The sequence below is a fragment of the Glycine max genome, chromosome 1, assembly GCF_000004515.6.
Source record: "Glycine max cultivar Williams 82 chromosome 1, Glycine_max_v4.0, whole genome shotgun sequence".
In the NCBI taxonomy this organism is placed as follows: Eukaryota; Viridiplantae; Streptophyta; class Magnoliopsida; order Fabales; family Fabaceae; genus Glycine; species Glycine max.
Genome location: NC_016088.4, coordinates 42,894,255 through 42,917,856, shown reverse-complemented (window position 1 = coordinate 42,917,856; position 23,602 = coordinate 42,894,255). Strand labels below are relative to the sequence as shown.

Below are 23,602 nucleotides of genomic sequence, written 5' to 3'. Positions count from 1 at the left end.
TACCCTAACAATTTAGATGCTAATGTGATCTTAAGTAATTTGTTTATTTCCGTGAGTTGATTGTAAATTTTCTTACTTGATTTTGTGAGGAAAAAGTGTTATTTCCCATGAATTTTAATTTACATATCATTACTAAAAATCATAAAGGGTGCTTAAGTACGTAATTTAATTCTTCTTTTATATGATGTAAAAAATGAACAATAATTTACTTGAAAATTTGTTATAGACATTAATTTTATTAATAGAAAAATTGATAAAAAAACTTACTATTATTATAGCAATGAGTAACAAAAATTATTTTCACCCTAATAATTATTTAAATGTTGATGTGATTTCAGGTAAATTGTTTTTCCCATGAGTTGAGTGTGAATTTTCGTACTTAATTTTGGAAAAAAAAATGTTGTTCCATGAATTTTATTTGCATATAATCTCAAAAAATCATACAAGGTGCTTATGTCATTTACTGCTTCTTTTAGACTATGTAAAAAGGAAATAAGCAATGATTTACTTAAAAGTTGATTATAGACATTAGTTTCATTCATATATAAATTTATAAAAAATAATATTATTATTATTATAGGAATGAGTTACAAAAATTATTTTCACCCTAATAATTATTTAAATGTTAATGTACTTTCATGTAAATTGCTTTTTTAAGGAAATTTCAAGTGAATTTTTCTTTTCAATGATTTGAATATAAATTTTTCTACTTGATTTTGTCAAAAATTTCGTCATAAATTTTCTTTTGCATATAATTTTAAAAAATCACAAAGGGTGCTTCTATAATTTACTTTTTTTTAGATAATGTAAAAAAGAAATGAAGAATGATTTACTTAAAAATTTGTTAATAGAAATTATTATTATTACAGTAATTATTATTATAGTAATGAGTTAAAAAAATATTTTTATCTTCTTAATTTAATTTAGATGTTAATATGATTTCCAGTAAATTATTTTTACTTAACAATTTTGATCCTTTTCGATTGTTTTCATATTCTATTATTTATTACGTAAAAGTTGCTTTTTTTTTTGCATCCAATATAAAACTTAATTCTGAATATAATCTATAATCCATAAGTATAATTAATTACCTTTGCAAATCACCTATTAATTTCTATTATCTTTCTTTTTATTTAAAAAAAACATGAAAAAATAGTTAGACACCATCTTTCCTAGTTAATCATAACACTAATTGATTATAGGTATAATCTATAATTATTAATAATAAGATTTATCTCATTTTTTTAACACATTTCAGTGGATAATTATATTTTTAAATTTTTTTAGTACATTAAATTTTTAATTCTTTTATATTATTATTTTTATATTATTTTATTTTATATTAACTATATTTAGCTTTTATTTTTTTATTATTTAAAAATTTAAAGAGACACTCCTGGTTAATTATTAAAATAATTTAATTTTCACTTAAAAAAATAGATATTTAAAAAATTTATGACCTTTGGGCAACATCGTTTGCTTTGTGCAACACCAATTTCAAACGAATCTATCCGTCTTCTTCCTCTTCTTCCACCCCAAACCAAACCCTAGAAAAAACACAACAACACTGATCCTCTCTTGCTCTCCATTCCCATGCAAATTCTCCCAAACTAGCGTGTTTCTCTCTCAGTCATGGTCGGAAAAACAATGTGCATGGCGGCGACTTCCCGTGAAAAGCTCACGAGTCTCGTGAACGCCGCCAAGCTGGCCATCGACATCCCCTCCAAGCTCGAATCGCTGCGCCAACTCCGCCACGAACTTCCCCCCGAAGACCCCGTCCTCCTCACCGAGTTCCTCCCATCGCTCTTCCTCTTCCACTCCGATCGCTTCGGCCCCGTTCGCAAATTCCTCACCGAGTAAGTACCCCTATTCCCCCTAATCAGCATTTGAAAAATTGATTTTTGGTTAAAATTGATTTTCGCGCGAAGCGGTTTATGTTTGGATTTTTTTTTTAATTTTTAATTTTATCTTGAAAGCAAGTTTGCTGTAGAATTTCAGTGTGAACTTTTCAAAGCGATGCAAAGGCTACCTTTTATCACTTATACGAGGTCTAGTGTGTTTGGATTGGATTCAGTTTTCCCATAATCAATTCCAATTCCAATTCCACCTTGAAAGCCAAAGCAACATATAGTTGCTTCCATTTTTTCAAATTTTTAGCATGTTTTTTGTGCCAGGATTGATTCTGGTAGCTATCCTTCCCTTTACTCTTCCTCTTCCGCTCCAACGCTTCGGCCCCGTTTGCAAATTCGTCAATGAGGACACCTTTTCCCCCTTTGGGCTCTTCGTTATTCTCAGTGTGTGTTTCGATGAGTGGTTCTACAATTGATTTTGAATGAAATTGATTTTCAAGTGCAGTAATTTATATCTTAAAAGCAAACCTGCTATAAAATTTAGTGTAAATTTTTCAAAGCAACGTCAAAACTACTTTTTATTACTTATAGTCAAACTGAGGGTTTGAGGAAAAGTCAATTTTATCTGGCAATGACCAAACATCTATATTTTTTGTAAAATCAATTCTCGTTATTTCCACCATGAAACCAAATTCACTCCCAAACTTTGAATATATTGAATTGGTGCACGGAATTGAAATTTGAGGTGGACCTCTTTTTATTTTAATTTTATTTTTTGGTTTCAGGATGCTTGGGGAGATTGGATTGAAGAACACAGAGTTCTTGTCCGACATTGTGCCTGTGCTGATTGATTTATTGGATGATGACACGCCGGCGGTTGTTCGTCAAGCTCTACTGTGCGGAATTGACTTGTTTCGTGCCACACTTGAGAAAATTGCGGTTCAGGTGAGTTTTTTGTTTTGAATGGTGAGTGCGTTGCTGTTATGTGACAAAATTGGTGATGAGTGTAGTTGTGGTGTTACAAGTTATTCTTGGTTTTGACTGTCTTAGTGTGGTTACTTGACTTGTGATTTTTTGGTGTGTCAGTGTTATGTGGGTTTGTTCTGAAAGTTGTGCAACTGAATGTCAATTTGAGAACTTAGTTTTATTTAGACTTTCCGCTCTTTGGGATAGATGTAACTTAGTTAATGTTCTATAGGGAATCATGGTTTTAAAACATGGTTTGCGACCACGATATTGACCAGAACTTCCAAGTTTTTTGGGCTTTCCGTAATCACATTGTAACCACAATTGTGGCCGCATTTTCCCGCAATGTTCAGGATTGTGATGAAACTGCAACTGTAATTTAAAAAAACCTGTTTGTAAAGTGGGGGAAACATTGGTTAGTGAATTTGATTTATTTATGAATCAAGAAACAGGAAAAGTGAGGGAAGGTGTCGTGTTAATACCAACATAATTTTTTCTTGGGTTTCTGATATGTTGACAGGGACTGCCAACTGTCCAAATCTGGTTCTAAGCTTCAAACTTTTGGAAAGCCTTTAACTTCTATCAACCTGTGTTTTTTGGCCCTTCTTGGTACAGCATTATAACTAGAAGTCTAGAACATCTTATAGAAAGTAATAAAGCAAGTATTCTATTCATAATTTCATATCTAAAAAAACTCAGGAGATGAATAAGAAAATGCAGGCAAATATTTGGTAGGTTTGCTAACTTTTTATAACTTTAAATATCTTATAGCAGTTATCTCTCATCTTATTACCTCATGTCTCATCTTTTTATTTATACTTGGTATACATTTTATGATATCAACATTCCCATTTTGGTTTTATTTTTAGGGTCTATATTCTAGTGATTTAGACGGCGCACTTGAATCCGCTTGGGCATGGATGCTTAAATTCAAAGACAAAGTATACTCAATAGCTTTTCAAGTAAGTAATTGCTCTTATTGAAAGTATAAAGTTACCTGCTTTGGTTTATTGTTTGATGGTTGTACTTGGTAACATGTTTGAAAGCATGGAAGTGGTGGTGCAAAGCTGCTGGCTCTGAAGTTTGTTGAGGCAGTTATTTGTCTTTACACGCATGATCCCAATGGTTCCTCAGAGCCCACTTCTCATCAAGGTATTACATTGAGGTTGGTTGGGTAAAAAGATGATTGTGCCAATCTGTTGTTATCATAATCCTTAAATCAGTTGCTTTTATGGCTTCTCATTCTTTTTATAGGAAGGCCTGTGGAATTTAATATATCATGGCTCGGGCGGGGTCATCCTGTACTTAACATTGGAGATTTGTCAATTGAAGCCAGCCATCGTTTGGGTCTCTTGCTTGATCTACTCAGATTTCCAACTGTGAAGTCTCTTGGTAACTCAGTAATCATTGTGCTGATTAAAAGGTATTTGATCTTTTATTTTACACCCTATGATTTTCTGTCCAATGTGACTGCTTTAAAAATTATGACTTCATATTTTATTCTTGATGACACATGCATAATGATGATCAGATGGCCAGTATTTGCTTGCATAATCTCACACATACAGGATTTTATTTTGTTCGAACTTCCCAATGAGACTTCCGTGATGATTAGATGACTCTTCCCGATGACACCTGCACATATGTGCACACATTTTTTTATTTTTTTTTGCTCTGCACATATGTGCACATATGTGCACACATGTACAAAGAAAGAGAATGAAGACATCTTTCAATCCAAGATAATCAACTTATTTGACTGGGTTTTATTTGGAAGAAAATTGATGCTCGTTTTGAAAATCTGAAGATTGTTCTAAGACTGTTAATCAATTATTTTTTATTACCTGCAATTACTACTAACTGTTAATGCCATTTGTAAAAGTCCATTATTCTGACTGTTACTTTCTTACCATTGACTTCCTTATTGGAATATTTCCAGTCTTTCAGCCATTGCAATTGACAGGCCTGCATTCTATGGCCGCATCTTGCCAGTTTTGCTGAGTTTGGAACCTTCCAGCTCTGTTGTTAATGGGGTCTCTGTATCAGCTACACATTTTGCTTTGAAGAATGCCTTTCTTACTTGCTCGAAATGTACACATCCAAGTGCTGCTCCGGTAATTCTATTAGACTAAAGTGTGCTTGACATCTTGATTGTTTACTTTATGATCGATATAGTTGTTGTGTGTTTGGTTTAGCTGAGAACAACAAACACGAGTGATACATGTTTGGTGTATCCACAAATGTTACGTCGACTGGTTTGGTCTAGCTTATTTTAGAGAATCAATTGCTTATTTTTACTATTTTCATGAGAGAGTTGAAAATGTCAACATAGCTTTGAATATTATGACATTTAGCGTTGTTTAAATTGTGGGCATAGCAGCGCTGTCTCGCTATTGCACCATGGGTTTCAGTGGAAACATGATCCCGACATCATTATGTTGCGGAGTCCATGATAAGATAAAGGCAATCATGGCTGCCTTATGCATTGCAGCTTTGTGTCACATCATGGGTGTTGCTAGTCAGGCGCAGCACAGCGGTAAAATTTACCGATGTGTTGTAGACATCGAATCTGGTGAGTGGGTTGGGGACAGAAGGTGGTGTTTAGGGTTCAGCATTCGAAAAGAAAAAAGAAACCAGGTCATGTGTGGGTTCAGGTACAGGCCTTGTGGGGGTTGTGTTCAAAATTTACATGGGTTTCTTAAAAACTCATGTGCATATGGTTTAGTTGTGCCATGTGAGACTTCAAAACTCCTTTTATTATTATTTTTTACTTTGTTTAGTCTGAATAGTCAATTCAATTGGACTGCAATTTTCAATTAAAAAGCCCAACAAATAGCCTTTTATTTTCCCTTACGGGTTGCCTTCAAAACCTGGATGGCTTTTTGTGAGTTTTAAAAACCCATCCTCTGTTTATTATTTTTTATTTTGTTTTCTGAATAGTTAATTCAGCTGCAATTTTAAACCATAAAGCCAAACAGATAGCCTTCTAGTTTCGGATGCTACACTCTTTTCATTCTTCATGTTTCCAATTCATTGCCTATCAAGAAGATTGGCAATCACTTAACAATCAAAACTTCTCTGTTCTCCATCAACTTGGTGTGTTCTTCCTCTGTTCTCCGTCTCCATCACGTTTCCAATTTTTAATACACATATATAATTGTTATATATATTATATTATATTATATTATATTTCAACCACTATGTGGCTTCTGCTATTTGCCCGTGACTCTATCCACTATATGATATAGCGAATTTTCAGCCTTTTCCAATATTCCGTGATCTGCTATTGACAACACTGATGACATTTTCCTTAAATGAATTTATGATTAATCAAGTGCATACTCACAAGAGGTTTTGTCTGATATGGTGTTATAGAAAACTAATTCATTTTTGTTTTGGTAGTGGAGAGATCGTTTGGCAGGGGCCTTGAAGGAATTGCAGTCAGAAGGAAAGGCAGATCAGGTGTTCCACCTAATCTCTGCTAGCAATGGAACCATAGAGAGAGAGAAAGATGTTCAACCTGTTATCAAGGTAACCACCCTCTCTTCCTGGGATGGTTATTTATTTAATTTAATTATTTTCATTTGTTTTGGTTCTTACATACATATTTGCACTCTTTAAGCTGGATGAAATATTAGCTGTATGTAGGGATGGAAATGAGCCGCTTGTCAAGGGCCTTTGGCTCGGCCTATCTACAGCTCGGTTTGTTTACTATAAAAGCTAAGCTCAAGCTTTTTAAAAAGCTTTTTTAGATAAAAAGACCAAAATCAAACTATAAAGAAACTTGTTAAGCTTGACAAGCCGACTTGTTTAAGTAATAATAATAATAATAATAATAATAGTAACTATTATCTATATCATTTTTATAGCATTATGAATGACAGGATGAAGCGACATAAAGTGCTTAGAGAGTTCACTTGCATGTGGAAAATTTTCAAAAAGAAAAAGACTAAGTTAAAAGGATAATGCAACCAGATTAATACTTCCAAAGAAAAGAATATTTTGTAAAGACATTTTCAGACAATTTAAATATTTTTATTTGGCTATATTAGTATAAATCATCTCTAATCCATATATTTTTTAATATTATGCTCTTTTTTTTCATTTTCTTTTGATATACTTTGTGTTTTAACAACTTGAATTCAATATGATTTTGTTTATCAATTATTTTTGGATTTTTACATTACTTATACGAAATTTTATAAGTTTCTTTTTTTAGTTAGTATTTCATTAGGTTTTAAAACAATTAATTGGTCAAAAGCAGGCTTTTAGATAGGCTCGTAGGTCAAGCCAGACTTTTATGTAAGTCGAGCCGAGCCTTTAAACAAAGCCTATGATAGATAATGAGCCAAGCTCAAGTCTTGCGTATTCAACTCAAACCAAGCTCAAGCCTAGTAAAGCTTGACTTGGCTTGGCTCAATTCCACCCCAAGCTGTATGCCTATCAATGCTATCAATGGCGGAATATGGTGGAAGGCCAAAATTCCGCCATATAGACACACAATTGCGGCCAATGGCGCTGCCATAGTGGGCCTTCCTTCACAAATTGCCTATGGGGGGTTGGCAAAAAATCCACCACACCATTCTGCTATAGCGGCCATGGCACCGCCACTTAACAACACTGATGCCTGTATATATAGACAATTGAATTGATAGTTCTATTATTATTATTATTATTATTATTATTGTTATTTACAGAAGAGATAGATGGTACTCAGTTTCAAAATTTCTGTTGTTTTCAATGTTGTTAATGGCGGATGGCGGTTCATGGCGGAAAGTCAAAAATCCGCCATAAAAATATGGCGGATGGCGTAGCGGAAAATGGCGGATGTCATAGCGGACACAAAAAAAAAAAAAAAACATATATATAAACTCATTGAAATTGAAAAAAACAAAGGATTGCATTCAAATAAACTAAAAAAGTTTCATAAGTTCATACAATAATCAAGTACCAACACCAAATAAACTCATTAAAGAGTTCAAAATAAGAAAATGATAAAAACATAATGCAAAGTGCAAAGTGAAGGTTGAGGCTCTAATCATCTTCTCCAATCCCAACATAATCATCTTCGTTGTTATCATATGGTAATGGAGCATCTCCCTCTCCCTCTTCCCCATCAGACGCCTCAAAATTGACCATGATTTCTTCTTCTTCAGATTCAACATCAATATTCTCCTCAACATCTAGATCCTCATCATTTTCTTGGACTGCTTTTTGCTTCCTTGATGAAGATCCAACAACCATTGCCTGTTTTTTAGAAGTTTGGGCAGCAGCAACACTTGTTTTTTGCTTTTTCCGCCTAGTATACATCCTACACTCTCCAACCCCCGAAGCCTGATACACAGTTGCCCAATTTAGAGCATCATCATCTTCAAATACCAAATCATTTCCAGCATCATTATCATCATCTTGATCCATCTCTCCCACGAGCCATTCATTGCATACATCAATATCATTAAGAGAAATTGGATCAATTTCATCTCTTGCATTATATCTTTGCTTCAATTGTTGGTTGTATTTGACAAACACCAAATCATGCAACCTCTTGTGCTCAAGCCTATTTCTTTTTTTGGAATGAATCTACAACATAACAAATAAATGTTGATTTCAATCTCAAATATACTCCAAATATAACTTGATCATCAAAATTAAATAAAATTAAAAAGTATAGTTAGAGTTTTGTCACAATTACTTGCTCAAACACACTCCAATTTCTTTCACATCCTGAAGCACTGCAAGTCAAACTCAAAATCTTAATAGCCAGCTTCTGCAAATTTGGAGTTTGTGACCCAAACATTCGCCACCAATATGCTGCAATACCAATTACCAACCAAGAGCATAACTTAGAATTCTGAATTCTAACACTAATACATAAAAAAAATAGTATGATAAAAGTTTCTTACTAGGAGAATGGGTTTTCCTTTGAGCCATTGCAAAGTCGGAACCAAAGTGGTCAGCACCAATCTTGTAAAGATGCAACTCGGTTAGAATTTTCTGTTGCACATCAAATTGTGGAATCAACTTCTTAATGCACTCAAACAAACCATTGGTGACCTCAAAATCAAACTCCAAGTCAGTGTTGTCATAAAAGAACTCTGGATTTAAAAAGTGGGCAGCTGCATGCAATGGCCTATGAAGCTGACAATTCCATCTTTTATCAATGATTTCAAACACATCTTTGTACTTGCTTTCATTGTTGTTGAAAGACTTCATAATTGTTTCTTTTGCCTTGTCCATTGCTTCATAAATATAGCCCATGGCTGGTTTCCTTTCACCATCCACAAGACGAAGCACTTTCACAAGTGGAGCCATGACTTTAAGAGTGTAAACCACACTATTCCAAAAAGAAGGCATGAGCACTACCTTTGCAGCTTCTTTTCCCTTAGGCTCCTTAGATAGCTTGTTCAAGGTCCATTCATCAGAAGTAAACATCTTTCTAATATTGGCTTTCTCTTTGTGAAGCCTTTCCAAGGTTAGATAAGAAGTGGCAAATCTAGTAATAGCATGTCTCACCAATTCCCTCTTGTTTGTAAAATTTCTCAACAAACTTAAGGTACTAGAATGGGCATAGATAAACCCAACTAGATTAATTGCCCTTCTAATGGTCTTCCTTATCAAGGGAAGCTTCCCAATATCTTCAAGCATCAAATCAATACAATGAGCTGCACAAGGAGTCCAATAAATATGTTTCCTTTTCTCCTCCAACAACTTACCCACTAAAACATAGTTGCTCCCATTATCGGTTACAACTTGAACAACATTCTCTTCTCCAACTTCCTCCACAATGGCATCAAGCAACTCAAAAAGCTTTTCACCTGTCTTCACAAAATCAGAGCCATCAACAGACTTCAAAAACATGGTACCAGCTTGAGAGTTAATCAAAAAATTAATGATGCATCTTTGTTTCCGATCAGTCCATGCATCGGACATAATAGTACAACCATACTTGACCCATTGCTCCCTATGGCCTTTCATCAAATTTTCAGTATATTCAACTTCCTTCTTCAAGAGTGGAACTCTGATGTCATGATAGCTAGGAATGGGCAAATGTGGCCCATATTGACCAATGGCTGCAACCATGTTCTCAAAGCTTTTCAATTTAATGAGGTTGAATGACAAACCTGCTTGGTACCAAAAGCGAGCAATATGTTGATGCACCTTCAATACTTCATTCTTATCCATTGACTCTCTTATGTTCATTTGCCTCAGCATCTCCATTTTTCTCCGATTGATTGCATTTTCTGGATTCTTACAGAATTTGTCCATTGGTCCTTTTTTAGTCCCACACTTTGTCTTTGCACTTGCAGCAGCATTACAAGAATCCGCAAACTCATCTTCTTCACTTCCATCACATCCAATCGGTTCACCAAATTCAAAATCTCTTATATTTGCCATATTACCACTGCCAGAAGTACTGTAAGTGGTCCCGCTTTTTTTTGTAGCCATATATTCCTTCAACTCTTCAACTACATTTGGGGGAGTTTTCTTGCAAGCTGCAACGTTGCCCGACTTCCCAATCAGGTGTTGTTTGGCTCGGGTTATTCCTCCCTTAGTGATTTTTCCACAAAAATTACAAACAATGGTGTTTGTATCTCCTTCCACTAGTGAATGGCAATATTTCCAGCCTGGGTCTGCCTTATTTTTCCTCGTTGCACTTGCAGTAGCAGCATCGGATGATGGTTCAGCCATTTAAAATCACTAAAAAGGGACTGAACAGGAAAAAAAAATTACGGTGTCAAATACGAAAAAAAAAAAAAAAAAGGGACTGTTAACAGTAAAAAGGGTGTCAAATAGCAAAAGGAAAAAAAAAAGTTGTAAACAGAAAAATGGGGTGTGTCAAATAGCAAAAAGCCCAAATCAAAAAAAAAAAAAAAAGATCAAGGTTGGCTGACCCGCGTCTGCGTCTTCGTCTTCTTCGTCTTCTTCACGAGACAGAAAGAAGAGGCGTCGCGGTCGCGGGAGGCTGCGTTGCCGGGGCTCGCGCGAAGATGGCCTTCGTCTTCGTGTAAGGGTGTCGCGGGCGGCGGCGGTTGGGTGCGCGGACTGTGCGGGTGTCGCCTGTCGCGGCGGCGGCTGGGTGCGGCGGGGTGAGGGAAGGACGCAGAGGTGAGGGAAGGACGCAGAGGTGAGGGAAGGGTTGGGTGCGGCGTGGGACAACATTTAATGGAAATATAACCGGGTAGGGTTGGGTCGGGTCGGCCCAACTCCTACCGCGGACAAAAACTAAGCAAATCCCGCCATTTTTCCGCCACCCCGCCATAACCGCCACGACCGCCATGGCTATGGCGGCCGCCATGGCGCCGCCATCCCAAACCCGCCACGCCACCGCTATTCGGTGGCGTTTTTTCGCAAATCCGCCACCTAAATCCGCCATGGCGCCGCCATGGCCGCCATTTAACAACACTGGTTGTTTTTTGAGAATGGGTTTTGTTCCATTATTTTTTGTTTTTTGTTGCTTTAGAAAATTAAGATGACATTAGTTATTTATATCCAACTTTATTATAGTCTCCTGGTATCTCCAATAAAATGGAATGAAAAGAAAAGCATTGAGTGTAATCTTCATATATAATGAAACTGTCCAGCTGCAGGAAGAGGTATTGCTCTTCATTTTTTGCTTACTGTGTTCTTTATTTTTTTATTTCTCAGGAAGAGGAACCTGCAACAAATTCTGGCGATTCAGTGCAGAATACTTTGGCAAGAAAACGATCAGGATCACAAATTGGAGGTGATTTATCTGAAGATGAAGAAACTCCTGGAAAACGTGTCAGGACAACAATTGTTGCTTTGGAAGAACCTAAGAAGGAGTTAGATGTATGTACCACTGCCTACTCTCAGGATGAGGCTCCTTCAAAAGGAGTTGTGGATAATGGGCCTGTACGGCAACTTGTTGCCACATTTGGTGCTTTGATTGCTCAAGGTGAAAAAGCTGTTGGACATTTGGAAATTCTCATCTCAAGTATTTCTGCTGACTTGTTAGCTGAGGTGGTGATGGCAAATATGCAAAACCTACCTACGTATTACCCTAATGCTGAAGGAAATGATGAACAGCTGCAAGACATTAGTATGATTGGTTCTGATGACAAGGCTAAATATCCAGCATCATTTGTTGCTGCTGTTATGTCACTTTCTAGTACTTTCCCGCCAATAGCTTCCCTTCTTGATGCACATCAATCAGTGTCCAAAGAGGTAGTGGTATAATTATTAATTTATTTATATGGTATTTTTGGTTTTTTAGTTTAGGCCTTACCTTTTTATTTTTCAATTTACTGCCAGTCCCTTTCATTTGTAATGGTTTAATTGGTCTATTTTTATACATCATATTTCTGAGAATCATCTTTTGAGCAACACTTTGATGTACACAAATATTGCAGAAGTCACAAGTGGAGGAAGAAATTGCTGAAACTGCTACAAATATTGGTCCTGTGCATTCTGGCATGAATATTGAGTCTGAAAATATACCATCGCCTCCTGATTTTCCATCTTCTGATGCCAGTATACCTGGAGTAGAGAATGGCTGCACAACTGTGCCTCCTGATCCTGACATCCATGATGTTGGAAACTCAGAGAGTGGAATCCCTGGCCTGGATTCTTTTGGTCGTAGTGATGCTGTGTCACAAACTTTTGCTCCTTCCTTATTGGTTTCCACTGAAATATGCCAAGAAGATGGCAGTCAAGAGCAAGATACAAGTTTGGATCAGAGGTCACCTCTGAACTTAGCTCCATCAATATCAACAGATAGATCTGAGGAGCTGAGCCCAAAAGCGGCTGTTAGAGATGCCAATAGCTTGGTGTCCTCAACAGCTACTTCAGTTGTGCCTCCCCGATTAGTCTTGCCAAAGATGATTGCTCCTGTTGTTGACCTTGAAGATGAACAAAAGGATCGTTTGCAACAGTCATGTTTTATGCGTATTATTGATGCATATAAGCAAATAGCTGTAGCTGGAGGCTCCAACGTTCGTTTTTCGATACTTGCTTATTTAGGAGTTGAGGTGAAAATTCCAGCTTCTTGAAACTTCCCAGTTTTATATTTCAGTTGTATAATAACAAATATTTAAGTGATCTGTATAGGAACCTGTATATTTTAAACCTTTTTTCAGTCATTAGAAGCGTGGAAGATCCAACTCAATTTATTCTCTTTGGTATTCTGTAACTGTTGTTTCCTGTTGATAAAATTTACGATGGTTTTAATTTCTGAAGCTCCCCTCTGTTGCAGGTACATTTAGGGGAAACTACAATGACCTCGGAAATTTTTTGATATGACGTTGACCTGCCTTTTAGTTTCAGAAATTTCACTAACCTGTCCCACTTTACATTTGCATCAGATGCATATCTCTTTAATTTTTTTCAAACACATATACCCCCTTTTTATAGCCTTCTTAAGCTAGATAGGGTGGTGGGTGGATTTTGAGCAAACTTCTCTGGAGATCATTGTAATTTAGGCTTCTTGGTTACAATAGTCTTCATATATATATATATATATATATATATATATATATATATATATATATATATATATATATATATATATATATATATTTTTACTATAATAGCTTAGAGCCATGAGAAATGGAGAACATGTGATCTGGAGACCCCCTTCTCTAATTTCTGTTTTTATAATACAAATAGGATTGATCATGATTTATGATTGCCTTAAGCTTTTACTGTTATAGTCTACCATGATTCTTTGATTTAAATATTAAATGTTTTCATATTAACTGCTTTACAGTTCTTAATTTCAAGCATATTAAATATGATCTAGATATTCATTCATCACTAGTCTAATGCATAGTTACTGTTATTTGTTCATATTTGATTTTTTCTTCTTGCTTACAATCAAATACTATTTTTTCTCTCTCTATTCTTAAATGCTTTCTAATAGACACAGACGGTTAGTTAGTTAGCAGCTGAGTCATTGCTGACTCTGCATAACAGTTAGTTATTTAGACTAACTACTTCTGTAGTTAGAATCCTCTATAAATACGCCACTGTGTATTCAGTTGTAACTAACTCATTCATAATACAATAACAGTTTCTTAACTTTTCAGTTTTTTCTCTTTCTCTCTCACCTCCATGGATTTCTTCACTTTCCAATGGTGTAATATAGACATCCCTAAGATCCCAAAATCAATGCTAGCTTCATTTAATAGTATGTGCATGTGTGTGCGTGCACCTGTGTGTATTTGCTTACGGACACTTTATAATTGATACTGTGCACTCTTTTTTATTGTTCCTGCAGTTTCCCTTGGATTTAGACCCATGGAAACTATTACAGAAGCATATTTTGATTGATTACACTGGTCATGAGGTGAGCTCTTGTCTCAAGTGTTACTGTTTGTGTCAATTTCTTTAACTATTAGCTTTGACGTGAGTAAAACAATGAAGGACACTATTTCCAGGTCCTTGCCCCATAATTAAAAGAAATAAAGAGTAATGGATGTTATCTTCTTTTTTCATATTTGTTTATGTTCATTTTTATCAATTTAATGTTAAAAAGATAGACCATCCTAATTTGCCTATAAATTTTTGTTTTTCCTTTCTGAGAAAGAGGATTTACAACAACAACAACAACAACAACAACAACGCCTTATCCCACTAGGTGGGGTCGGCTACATGGATCAACTTCCGCCATAATGTTCTATCAAGTACCATACTTCGATTCAAACCATTAATTTCGAGATCCTTTTTGATAACCTCTCTTATAGTCTTTTTGGGTCTTCCTCTGCCTCGAATTGTTTGTCTTCTCTCCATCTGGTCTACTCTCCTCACTACAGAGTCTACCGGTCTTCTCTCTACATGCCCAAACCACCTAAGTCTATTTTCCACCATCTTCTTTACAATAGGCGCTACTCCAACCCTCTCTCTAATAGCTTCGTTTCTAATTTTATCCTGTCGAGTCTTACCACACATCCACCGCAACATCCTCATCTCCGCTACACCTACTTTATTCTCATGTTGGCTCTTGACCGCCCAACATTCTGTTCCGTACAAAATCGCCGGTCTTACCGCAGTCCGATAAAACTTTCCCTTTAGCTTGATCGGTACCTTTGCATCACATAACACCCCCGATGCTTTTCTCCATTTCATCCATCCTGCTTGAATGCGACGATTCACATCCCCTTCAATTTCCCCATCATCCTGTATTACAGACCCAAGATATTTAAACCGTGTGACTTGAGGGATAATATGGTCTCCTATTTTCACCTCTGAGTTAGAAACCCTCCTTCTTTTGTTGAACTTACATTTCATATACTCCGATTTGCTTCTGCTTAGGCGAAAGTCATGTGTTTCTAGAGCTCGTCTCCAAGTTTCCAACCTCTCATTCAACTCCTCCCTCGACTCTCCAAGGAGGACTATGTCATCTGCAAAAAGCATGCATCTCGGCGCTATCTCTTGGATTTGTTCCGTGAGGACATCCAGAATTAAGGTAAAAAGGTAGGGGCTAAGGGTTGACCCTTGATGTAAACCAATTGTGATGGAAAAATCGTCTGACTCTCCACCCTGTGTCCTAACACTAGTCGATACCCTATCATACATATCTTGGATAGCTCGAATATATGCAACCCTAACCCCTTTCTTCTCTAGAGCTTTCCACAAAATCTCTCTAGGCACTCTATCATATGCTTTCTCCAAGTCAATAAAAATCAAGTGCAAGTCTTGTTGGGCCATGCGATATTGCTCCGTCACCCGCCGTAATAAATAAATCGCTTCCACGGTCGACCTTCCCGGTATGAAACCAAATTGATTCTCAGTAACTTGAGTCTCCTTTCTTAATCTCCGTTCGATCACTCTTTCCCATAATTTCATGGTATGACTCATGAGCTTGATTCCCCTATAATTTGCACAATTTTGTATATCCCCCTTGTTCTTATAGATTGGCACTAACGTGCTTCTCCTCCATTCCTCCGGCATGCGTTTTGACCTCATAATTTCGTTAAAGAGTTCGGTGAGCCACTCAAGACCTCTATCTCCAAGAGTTTTCCACACTTCAATAGGTATGTTGTCTGGCCCCACCGCCTTACCATTACTCATTCTTTTCAACGCTTCCTTTACTTCCTGTTTCTGAATCCGACGATAGTACTTATAGTCATTAGAAAGAGGATTTACATTTCTCTAAAATCAATTAAAAACTGGTTTTGAACACGTAGGTTTTTCCTTGGGTCAATAGTATTTTGCAAATCTGAAGTTGGGGAGCTGGTCTTTTATAGTCATTAGAGATACATTATCAACATGGTTTCAACTTGTCAAATACATGTTCAGTTGTATTAGATTTAGAGTTAATATGTATTGTTCTGTAAGTGTAATGGGCACTGTTGTTTATAGAGCTAAATCAGGTATGAGTATAAATCGAGTTTATCTGTCTTGTAGTTGGACATATAATATGTTACAGATTTGATGGACATTGCTGTTTGGTTTAAATAAATCCGATAAGCTAGTGGCTATTATGTGCAAGGTGCATTTATTTATAAATGCTGACAATGGTTACCTAACGTCTCAGGGACATGAGTTGACATTGCGTGTCCTCTACAGATTATTTGGTGAGGCTGAAGAGGAGCCTGACTTCTTTTCTTCCACAACTGCAGCTTCTGTATATGAAAAATTCCTACTTACAGTGGTCTGTGCCTCTTTATTCTTGATTTTGTCCATTAGCAAGGCATGAGTTGAGCTTTTGGTTTACTTCAATTGCAGGCAGAAGCACTTAGAGATTCCTTTCCACCTTCAGATAAATCATTAAGTAAATTGCTTGGTGAATCTCCTTATTTACCAAAATCAGTTCTGAAAATTTTAGAAAATATGTGTTCTCCTGGAAATGGGGATAAAGGTGAAAAGGAGTTGCACTCACTGAATGCGGATAGAGTTACTCAAGGTCTAAGTACTGTATGGAGTTTGATTCTTCTAAGGCCTCCCATTCGAGATACTTGCTTACAAATTGCTCTACAGGTTTTTTTCTCCTACTTTTATCATACAAACTTTGATGTTTGTTTAGTTGTGGTTGCTGGTCATAATTCCTCATTGGTTTTCTTTCTTCATATGTATAAATTGAACATTAAGTGGATGGCTTAATGATACTGTCCCTTGCTTTTCTCCGTGAATTGTAGAAACTGAATTTTCAAACCTTGCGACCTCTTGTAATTGTAATTTTTTTGGCTTACATCTGATCTTTTCCTTAATTTTGACTTTTTTTCCTTTTCCAATTAAAGAGTGCAGTGCATCACCTGGAAGAAGTGCGTATGAAGGCGATACGTCTGGTACATTAAGCATTAAATTTCTGTTGAAACATTTATTTGACTGCATAACAGAATGTCTGACAACTTGAGCTCTTATTGCAGGTGGCAAATAAGCTTTATCCTCTGTCATCCATTTCTAAGCAAATAGAAGATTTTTCAAAGGAAATGCTTTTCTCCGTGATGAGTGGCGATGCAACTGAAGCTACTGATGTTGAAGGTTCCTTTGCTGATTCACAAAAGGTATTCACATATCCGTGGATTTACTTTTTTTTTTTTTTTTAAATTAGAGTCCTCTGGATGGTAAGTTTGTGTCATGTTTTGTTGTTGAACTTGATATGATAGTTTTTTTTTTTCCTTTTTCACCCTTTTCATTTTCAGGGACCTGATGTTGAAAAGGTTCCAAACGAACAATCATCATTGAGTGGCAGTACTAAAGATGTCCCCTCAGATAATCGTCAATCATGCACATCTGAGAGTGTTTCTCCAGATTCAGTTTCTGAGGCTCAGAGGTGCATGTCATTGTATTTTGCTTTGTGTACAAAGGTATTGCTTTATTTCCCCCAGTATGCATGCTTTTATGTTCTGTAACACATGTTCTGTTATTTGATTAAAAATACTACATATTGATGCTTTATGATGACAGAAACATTCTCTCTTTCGCCAAATATTTGTCATCTATAGAAGCACATCAAAGGCAGTGAAGCAGGTTTCAGTTTTTGGAATATGGGATCTAGTGAATATTGTCAACTATTTGTTGTTCTGTCACTGGGTTATATCATTAATTGTATGCTGCAGGCAGTACGTTGCCAAATTCCAATACTAGTACGTACTATGGGCTCATCTTCAGATCTACTTGAAATTATTTCAGATCCCCCAAATGGAAGCGAGAATCTTCTAATGCAGGTTTATTTTCTTGCCTTATATAATTTTTAATGAGTATTGGAATTTTGAATACATTGAATATTGTGAATTTTATGTTGACCATGTCAGGTATTGCAAACACTTACAGATGGTACGGTCCCTTCTAAGGATTTAATATGTACCGTGAAAAGGTTGCATGATTCAAAACTCAAGGTATTTTAAAGTGTTAGCCTTATCAGTTTCACATTGAAACTTAGGATTATGGTTAATAACTGGTTGATTCTATACAGGATGCAGAGGTTCTTATTCCGATATTACCATTCCTATCGCATGATGAGGTTCTCCCTATTTTTCTTTCAATTGGATGTCAATTTTGTTGCGTTTTTTTTTTCAATTAAAATTATAATTTATTTATATCAAGAAAAAAATTGAATTCATTGATGGATTTTATGCAAGACCTTTTTATCTTTAGGCATATCTTTGTCTTTTGCTTTCTAATTTTCTTGAATGGTATTGCTTTTCATTTGGTGGACATATTTTAACAATTCTTTTGACAGGTAATGCCCATTTTTCCTCACATTGTGAATCTTCCTTTGGAGAAGTTCCAAGCAGCACTTGGGCGCATATTACAGGTATTATTTATTCCTTTACAGTCATTAGTCAGAGTTGTTGACTTAAGGAGACATGTGTCCCTTAAAGCTTAAGTGGACCTAGAACCTTAAAAAATCTGCTTGTAAGGTGAAGGTTGTCCCCCCAGTTATATACAGTATTTTGGCCATATCACTAGCCGATATGGGATCTCCAACACACTCCCTCACACCAAGGGCCAGATATCTTGAATGTGAAGTTTGCAGGACTAAACATTTGCGGGTGGTTTGATAACGGTCTGATAGGTCCAACAACCACAGTAGTGGATAGTGGCACAGAGTGGCTGCCCCCCTAAAATGCTATAGCAGGATAGTGGTAGCAGGATAACCGCTATTTTGGTCCCTACCAAAGTAGTGTTTGGGGCACAATAATGGTTATAGTTCTAGAAAGTACTGTTATTTGTATTGAATTGTCATAAAAATCCAATGAACAATACCTCATTTGTTAGGATTGGCCCTACACTCTTGAAATTTAGCACTTGTACTGAAGTCTTAACTTCCATAATCAGCAAAGTTTGTGGGATGTACTCTCCACCGTATTTTAATAAATAATTAGTTCTGAACTGTTGAGTACATTTTTGTAATTGAATTAATTGCCGAGTTCTTTTACAGGGATCATCACAATCTGGTCCAGTGCTTACTCCGGCTGAAGTTTTAATTGCAATTCATGGAATTGATCCTGAAAAGGATGGAATTCCCTTGAAAAAGGTAGGTATCTGATGGTGATTGGTTTTATGCATCGGGTTTATTAAACAAAGACACATTTTGCACAACTGAGGTTATTTATATGCAGGTCACAGACGCATGCAATGCTTGCTTTGAGCAGTGGCAAACTTTTACTCAAGAAGTTCTTGCTAGAGTATTGAATCAGTTGGTGTGTTTTGTGGAAATTGTTTTATATATTTGGAATGCATGTTCAACTTATTTGATCTCACAAGACAAATGATGTTCCCTGCAGGTTGAGCAGATTCCTCCTCCTTTACTGTTCATGCGTACAGTATTACAAGCAATTGGTGCTTTTCCGACACTGGTAAGAAGCTTACTTATCCTTGGAAATGTAATAATGCTAAGCAACACGTTTGGTTGTTATTGTGAGCCAGGATTTAGGAATCCAACTGGTAGTTGATTGTTTACAACTTACAAATATAGCTCTAGTTTTGAAGCCCCACATATATATTCATCAAAGCTTAGCCATTTATATTTTACCTATTTCCCTGTTAATATGCTACCTTCGATTTAATTCCTTATTTTTGACTGACAAGATTTTACCATCATTCCTTATATCTGTTTCGGTTGTTTGGTTTGAATCTGATATATTTGTACGAATTATTGACTTATATAAATTGCTATAGGTGGACTTTATAATGGGGATTCTTTCTCGCCTTGTGATGAAGCAGGTGAATATATTATTGTTATCTGTTTTTGTAATTTATTCAATTGTTCAGTGTACTTACATCAAATGAACTGATGCAGATATGGAAATACCCAAAGTTATGGGTGGGATTCTTGAAGTGTGTGCAGTTGACAAAACCACAGTCATTTGGCATTTTGCTTCAGGTATTATCTCTCTTCACTCCTTTTATCAGGAACTTATTATTATTATTATTATTATTTTTTAACTTATGGCACAGTTGTAATCTATATTCTGCATTATGTAACATTCCAAATTAGTTTTCACTGTCTCAGTTCATCATTGCACCCTTACATACCATATCTATTTTATATGATGAATGGATAACTTAGGCAAGGACAAAAATATCAGTTATTAGTATCATATAGGAAGATTCATCAAGTGGCTGACATGAAATATGTGGAACAGTAGCAACAGAGAAACTTTCCTGTTGATTTCTAGGGTTAACTGTAAAACAACATAAATATGGTGTTTACCTTTTTTGGGTATAACAGTGGTAATGAGAGTTGAACTTATAATAACCTCATTCAAATTCCCTGGGCTGCTCACCACTAGCCCAATCCTAATAGCTTTCATAAGTATATTATTTAAGAATATAATGCTGCTTCCATTGTAATCAGTATTCTGTTCCAAGCCATAAGCACCAACATGGACACAACATAATGGAGTGACATCATACTATGTTGCTGTTACGTTCAAATTTTACTTTGTTCTATTAAATCGTAAGATTTTCTTACATTTCCTTGTGACTATTGAGGGAGCTCTATGCATGCTAGATTAATGATACAATATTGAAATATGACTGCGGTAGCTTGATTCTCTGCTAGACGCCTCACTTCTGTATACCAAATGGGTTTGAGAAGAGTTAATAAAATGAAAAAGGCAGTTGCTTTTAATTTGTTTTTTAAATAATTGCTCGCATTTAATTATCACATTAAGTGAACCCAAAAGGAATAAAGAAAAAAATGCTTATTAATTATATACCCTTCTATTATTTTTCTTGGGGTACCAATATACCCTATTCTTTTTAGCATTTCTGGTTTTTGGATGGTATCTCTGAGAGCTTTTTAGATTTTAAAATGTCTGTTCTAAATTTCTAATGCGTTTTCTGGTGGTGTATTCTTGCAAGCAGCTGCCTCCAGCACAATTGGAAAATACATTAAATAGAATTGCAGCCTTGAAGGCACCATTGATTGCGCATGCAAGCCAGCCAGATATACAATCTAAACTTCCAAGGTTCAAGATTTCACTAGGCACAACAATGCTGTGAATTTACCTTTTTCTTCCCCTTCTACTCTATTTCTTTGAGGGTGAATTTGTTTTATTATTATTATTTTTTTTGGGTGGGGGTAGCTACCGTGCTTATTATGTTTGCCAACAATATTGATTCTCTGTTTTTGAATGTGTTTAGGGCTATGCTGGTTGTTCTGGGACTTGCTTCCGATTCTCAGGTTTTAAGTCAAGCACAAACTACTCAGACACAAACTAGTCAGACACAGACTAGTCAAACACAGACTACTCAGACACAAACTAGTCAGACACAAACTAGTCAGACACAGACTGGTGAGACAAGCAATTCAGACAAGGACACAGCGACAGAAAAATCTAAAGAATCATCTACAGCGAGCTAAACTGTAAGCAACCATGGAGTGGTGTGATTTACTAATCAACTGTCAGTCTCAGGTTGAATTAGCCTAGACCTAACCTAGACTAACTGCGGTGGGCTCTCTCCAGACAAAGGAATGAAGAGCCAATATTGCTGAATTTAACATATTCAGATAGCTAAATAGTTGGGCCATGTGCTCTTGACCCCTTCTTTGTAACTTTGCATTAGGCAACAGCCTGGCGTGTAAATGTATAGGTGGAATAATGTATATTGGAATGAAATATGTTCCTATTTTGGCCCCAAATTTTGTTTTTCTGCTAGAACTTACTGTGTTCCTATTAAAATGTGTATATATACATGTTTATTCCCCCCAGTGGATATCTTTCTTGCGTTAGTTTTGACTCATCTTGTATCTCTGGTTAAGACAAGGATCAGTTCAGAGGAGTAATTTTGCCCATATTTTATGTACCATTATGTTTGCTTTTGAAACTGCGAAAGTTACTACAATCTCTTTGTTTAATTTATTTGCTATGATTTCATATTTAAATACGAAAATACGCTTATTATTAATTTTTCCATTATGTAGTGGTACGAAATAAAGTTTGCCCAAAAATGTGTTAATTTTATAAGCATCATTTTGAAAAATGTATACTGTCATCCAAATTTGTTTATTTTTGTGTTTTTTTGACAATTCATGATAGTTTGGTAAATACAAGGGATATAATGATAATCTTTGAGCCTAGCTTAATTTGTTGCTCCCCTTGCAAGCAGGTGTGCAACATTGTTAGCTTGTCTCTTTACAAATTTTACCCTATAGTTGGATTTTGCACAAAAATCTTCTACACTCAGCAATGACATCCTATTTCTGTAACATCAGTATCAAAGTTGTTAATTTTATCTAAAACTACTTTGCAATCAGATTCCACAATAACATGAGTAAGGCTAAGCTCAGTCAACCAAGTGAGAGCTTTAAGCACTCCCATCGCTTCTCCCTCAATGATGTTCATGCAGGGAGTCTCCCACCCAGTTCGAGCTATAGCAAAAGCCCCCGAATCATCTTTTCGGCTGCTTCCCCAAGCAGTCAAAATAGCCTCTAGAGAGAGAAGCATCATCATTACACTTGAAAAAATTAGTGGGAGGGGCTGCCCAGCGAGTGTTATGGTTTGATGGAGTAAAACCACACCTGCGATCCTCCATATCATTAGCTTTTTTCCAATCATGCAGAAACTGAATCGCCCGGGTAGCTGTCTGCTTAGCATACATAGAATTGCTGTCCTATAATTGATCATTTCTGGACCTCCAAAGGCTCCATACCCCTGCAGCGAATAACGCTTTCTTAGGCTGCTGAAGAGAGGCAATAAGCTCAAAGATAGCTTCTTTTGTTGACTGGCAGCTGTTCAAAACAGGAAAACAACACTCCATAAACCCAATTTTTGTCACCACAACTGACTTTTCTCGTACCCAAATAAAAGATGCCACAAATTTTCCAGACCAGAATTGCAAAGAATACATACCGAGGAACAGTCAACACGGTTTTCTCTAAGCCGGACATGTGTAGGAACAATGTCCCCTACAAGCTCGCCACAACAAAAGCTTCAAACGAGGAGGCACTTTGAGCTGTCAAATGAGATTCCAATTGCCCGGTACAAGAGCATTGGTTGAATTAACAATACTATTCATAAATAGTTTATATGCACTCCTAACAGTAATTACCATTAGACTCATGGCCCCAAATTCTGATATCTGAATGAATACAATTATAGATAGGGGCTCTCAGCACATCATTGGCTTCATTTTCATCCAACAACAACATCTGGACAAGATTCTCATTCCATGATCTTTCCCCCTCAAGCATCAGATTACTGAATGTGTTGTACCAACCTTCGCATCCAAAAGTACCGTCTTGGATAATATTTGGCTCTGAAAATCCTAGCAATCATAGTTTCTCGGGTGGAGATCAAATCCCAATCTTGCTTCCCTAGAAGAGTGAGATTAAAGCCATATAAGTTTCCAAAGACAAACAGTTAATAATACCT

The 23,602-nt window shown here is 36.2% G+C and overlaps 2 protein-coding genes across 3 annotated transcripts; one reads left to right on the top strand and one right to left on the bottom strand.

The window, feature by feature from the left end:
• Positions 1-1,472: 1,472 nt before the first annotated feature.
• On the top strand, positions 1,473-21,939 carry LOC100776979 (uncharacterized). 2 transcript variants are annotated; one of them, XM_006573312.4, is made up of 27 exons: positions 1,473-1,856; positions 2,636-2,795; positions 3,686-3,778; positions 3,863-3,968; positions 4,071-4,239; positions 4,756-4,930; positions 6,219-6,347; positions 11,463-12,002; positions 12,188-12,805; positions 14,053-14,121; positions 16,312-16,428; positions 16,503-16,754; positions 17,015-17,062; positions 17,144-17,281; positions 17,420-17,584; positions 17,685-17,747; positions 17,837-17,944; positions 18,032-18,115; positions 18,193-18,240; positions 18,460-18,534; positions 19,162-19,257; positions 19,343-19,423; positions 19,508-19,579; positions 19,902-19,946; positions 20,023-20,106; positions 21,093-21,196; positions 21,372-21,939. In XM_006573312.4, exons 1-27 carry the CDS (start codon positions 1,633-1,635, stop codon positions 21,589-21,591), a joined length of 4,083 nt encoding a protein of 1,360 aa, XP_006573375.1. In that variant the 5' UTR covers positions 1,473-1,632; the 3' UTR covers positions 21,592-21,939. The 2 variants fall into 2 exon arrangements, with proteins under 2 accessions (XP_006573375.1, XP_006573374.1); XM_006573311.4 differs by having other exon boundaries at positions 11,463-12,005.
• On the bottom strand, positions 7,753-8,652 carry LOC121175215 (uncharacterized). Its single transcript, XM_041017703.1, has one exon. It carries the CDS (start codon positions 8,232-8,234, stop codon positions 7,851-7,853), a length of 384 nt encoding a protein of 127 aa, XP_040873637.1. The 5' UTR covers positions 8,235-8,652; the 3' UTR covers positions 7,753-7,850.
• Positions 21,940-23,602: the final 1,663 nt, after the last annotated feature.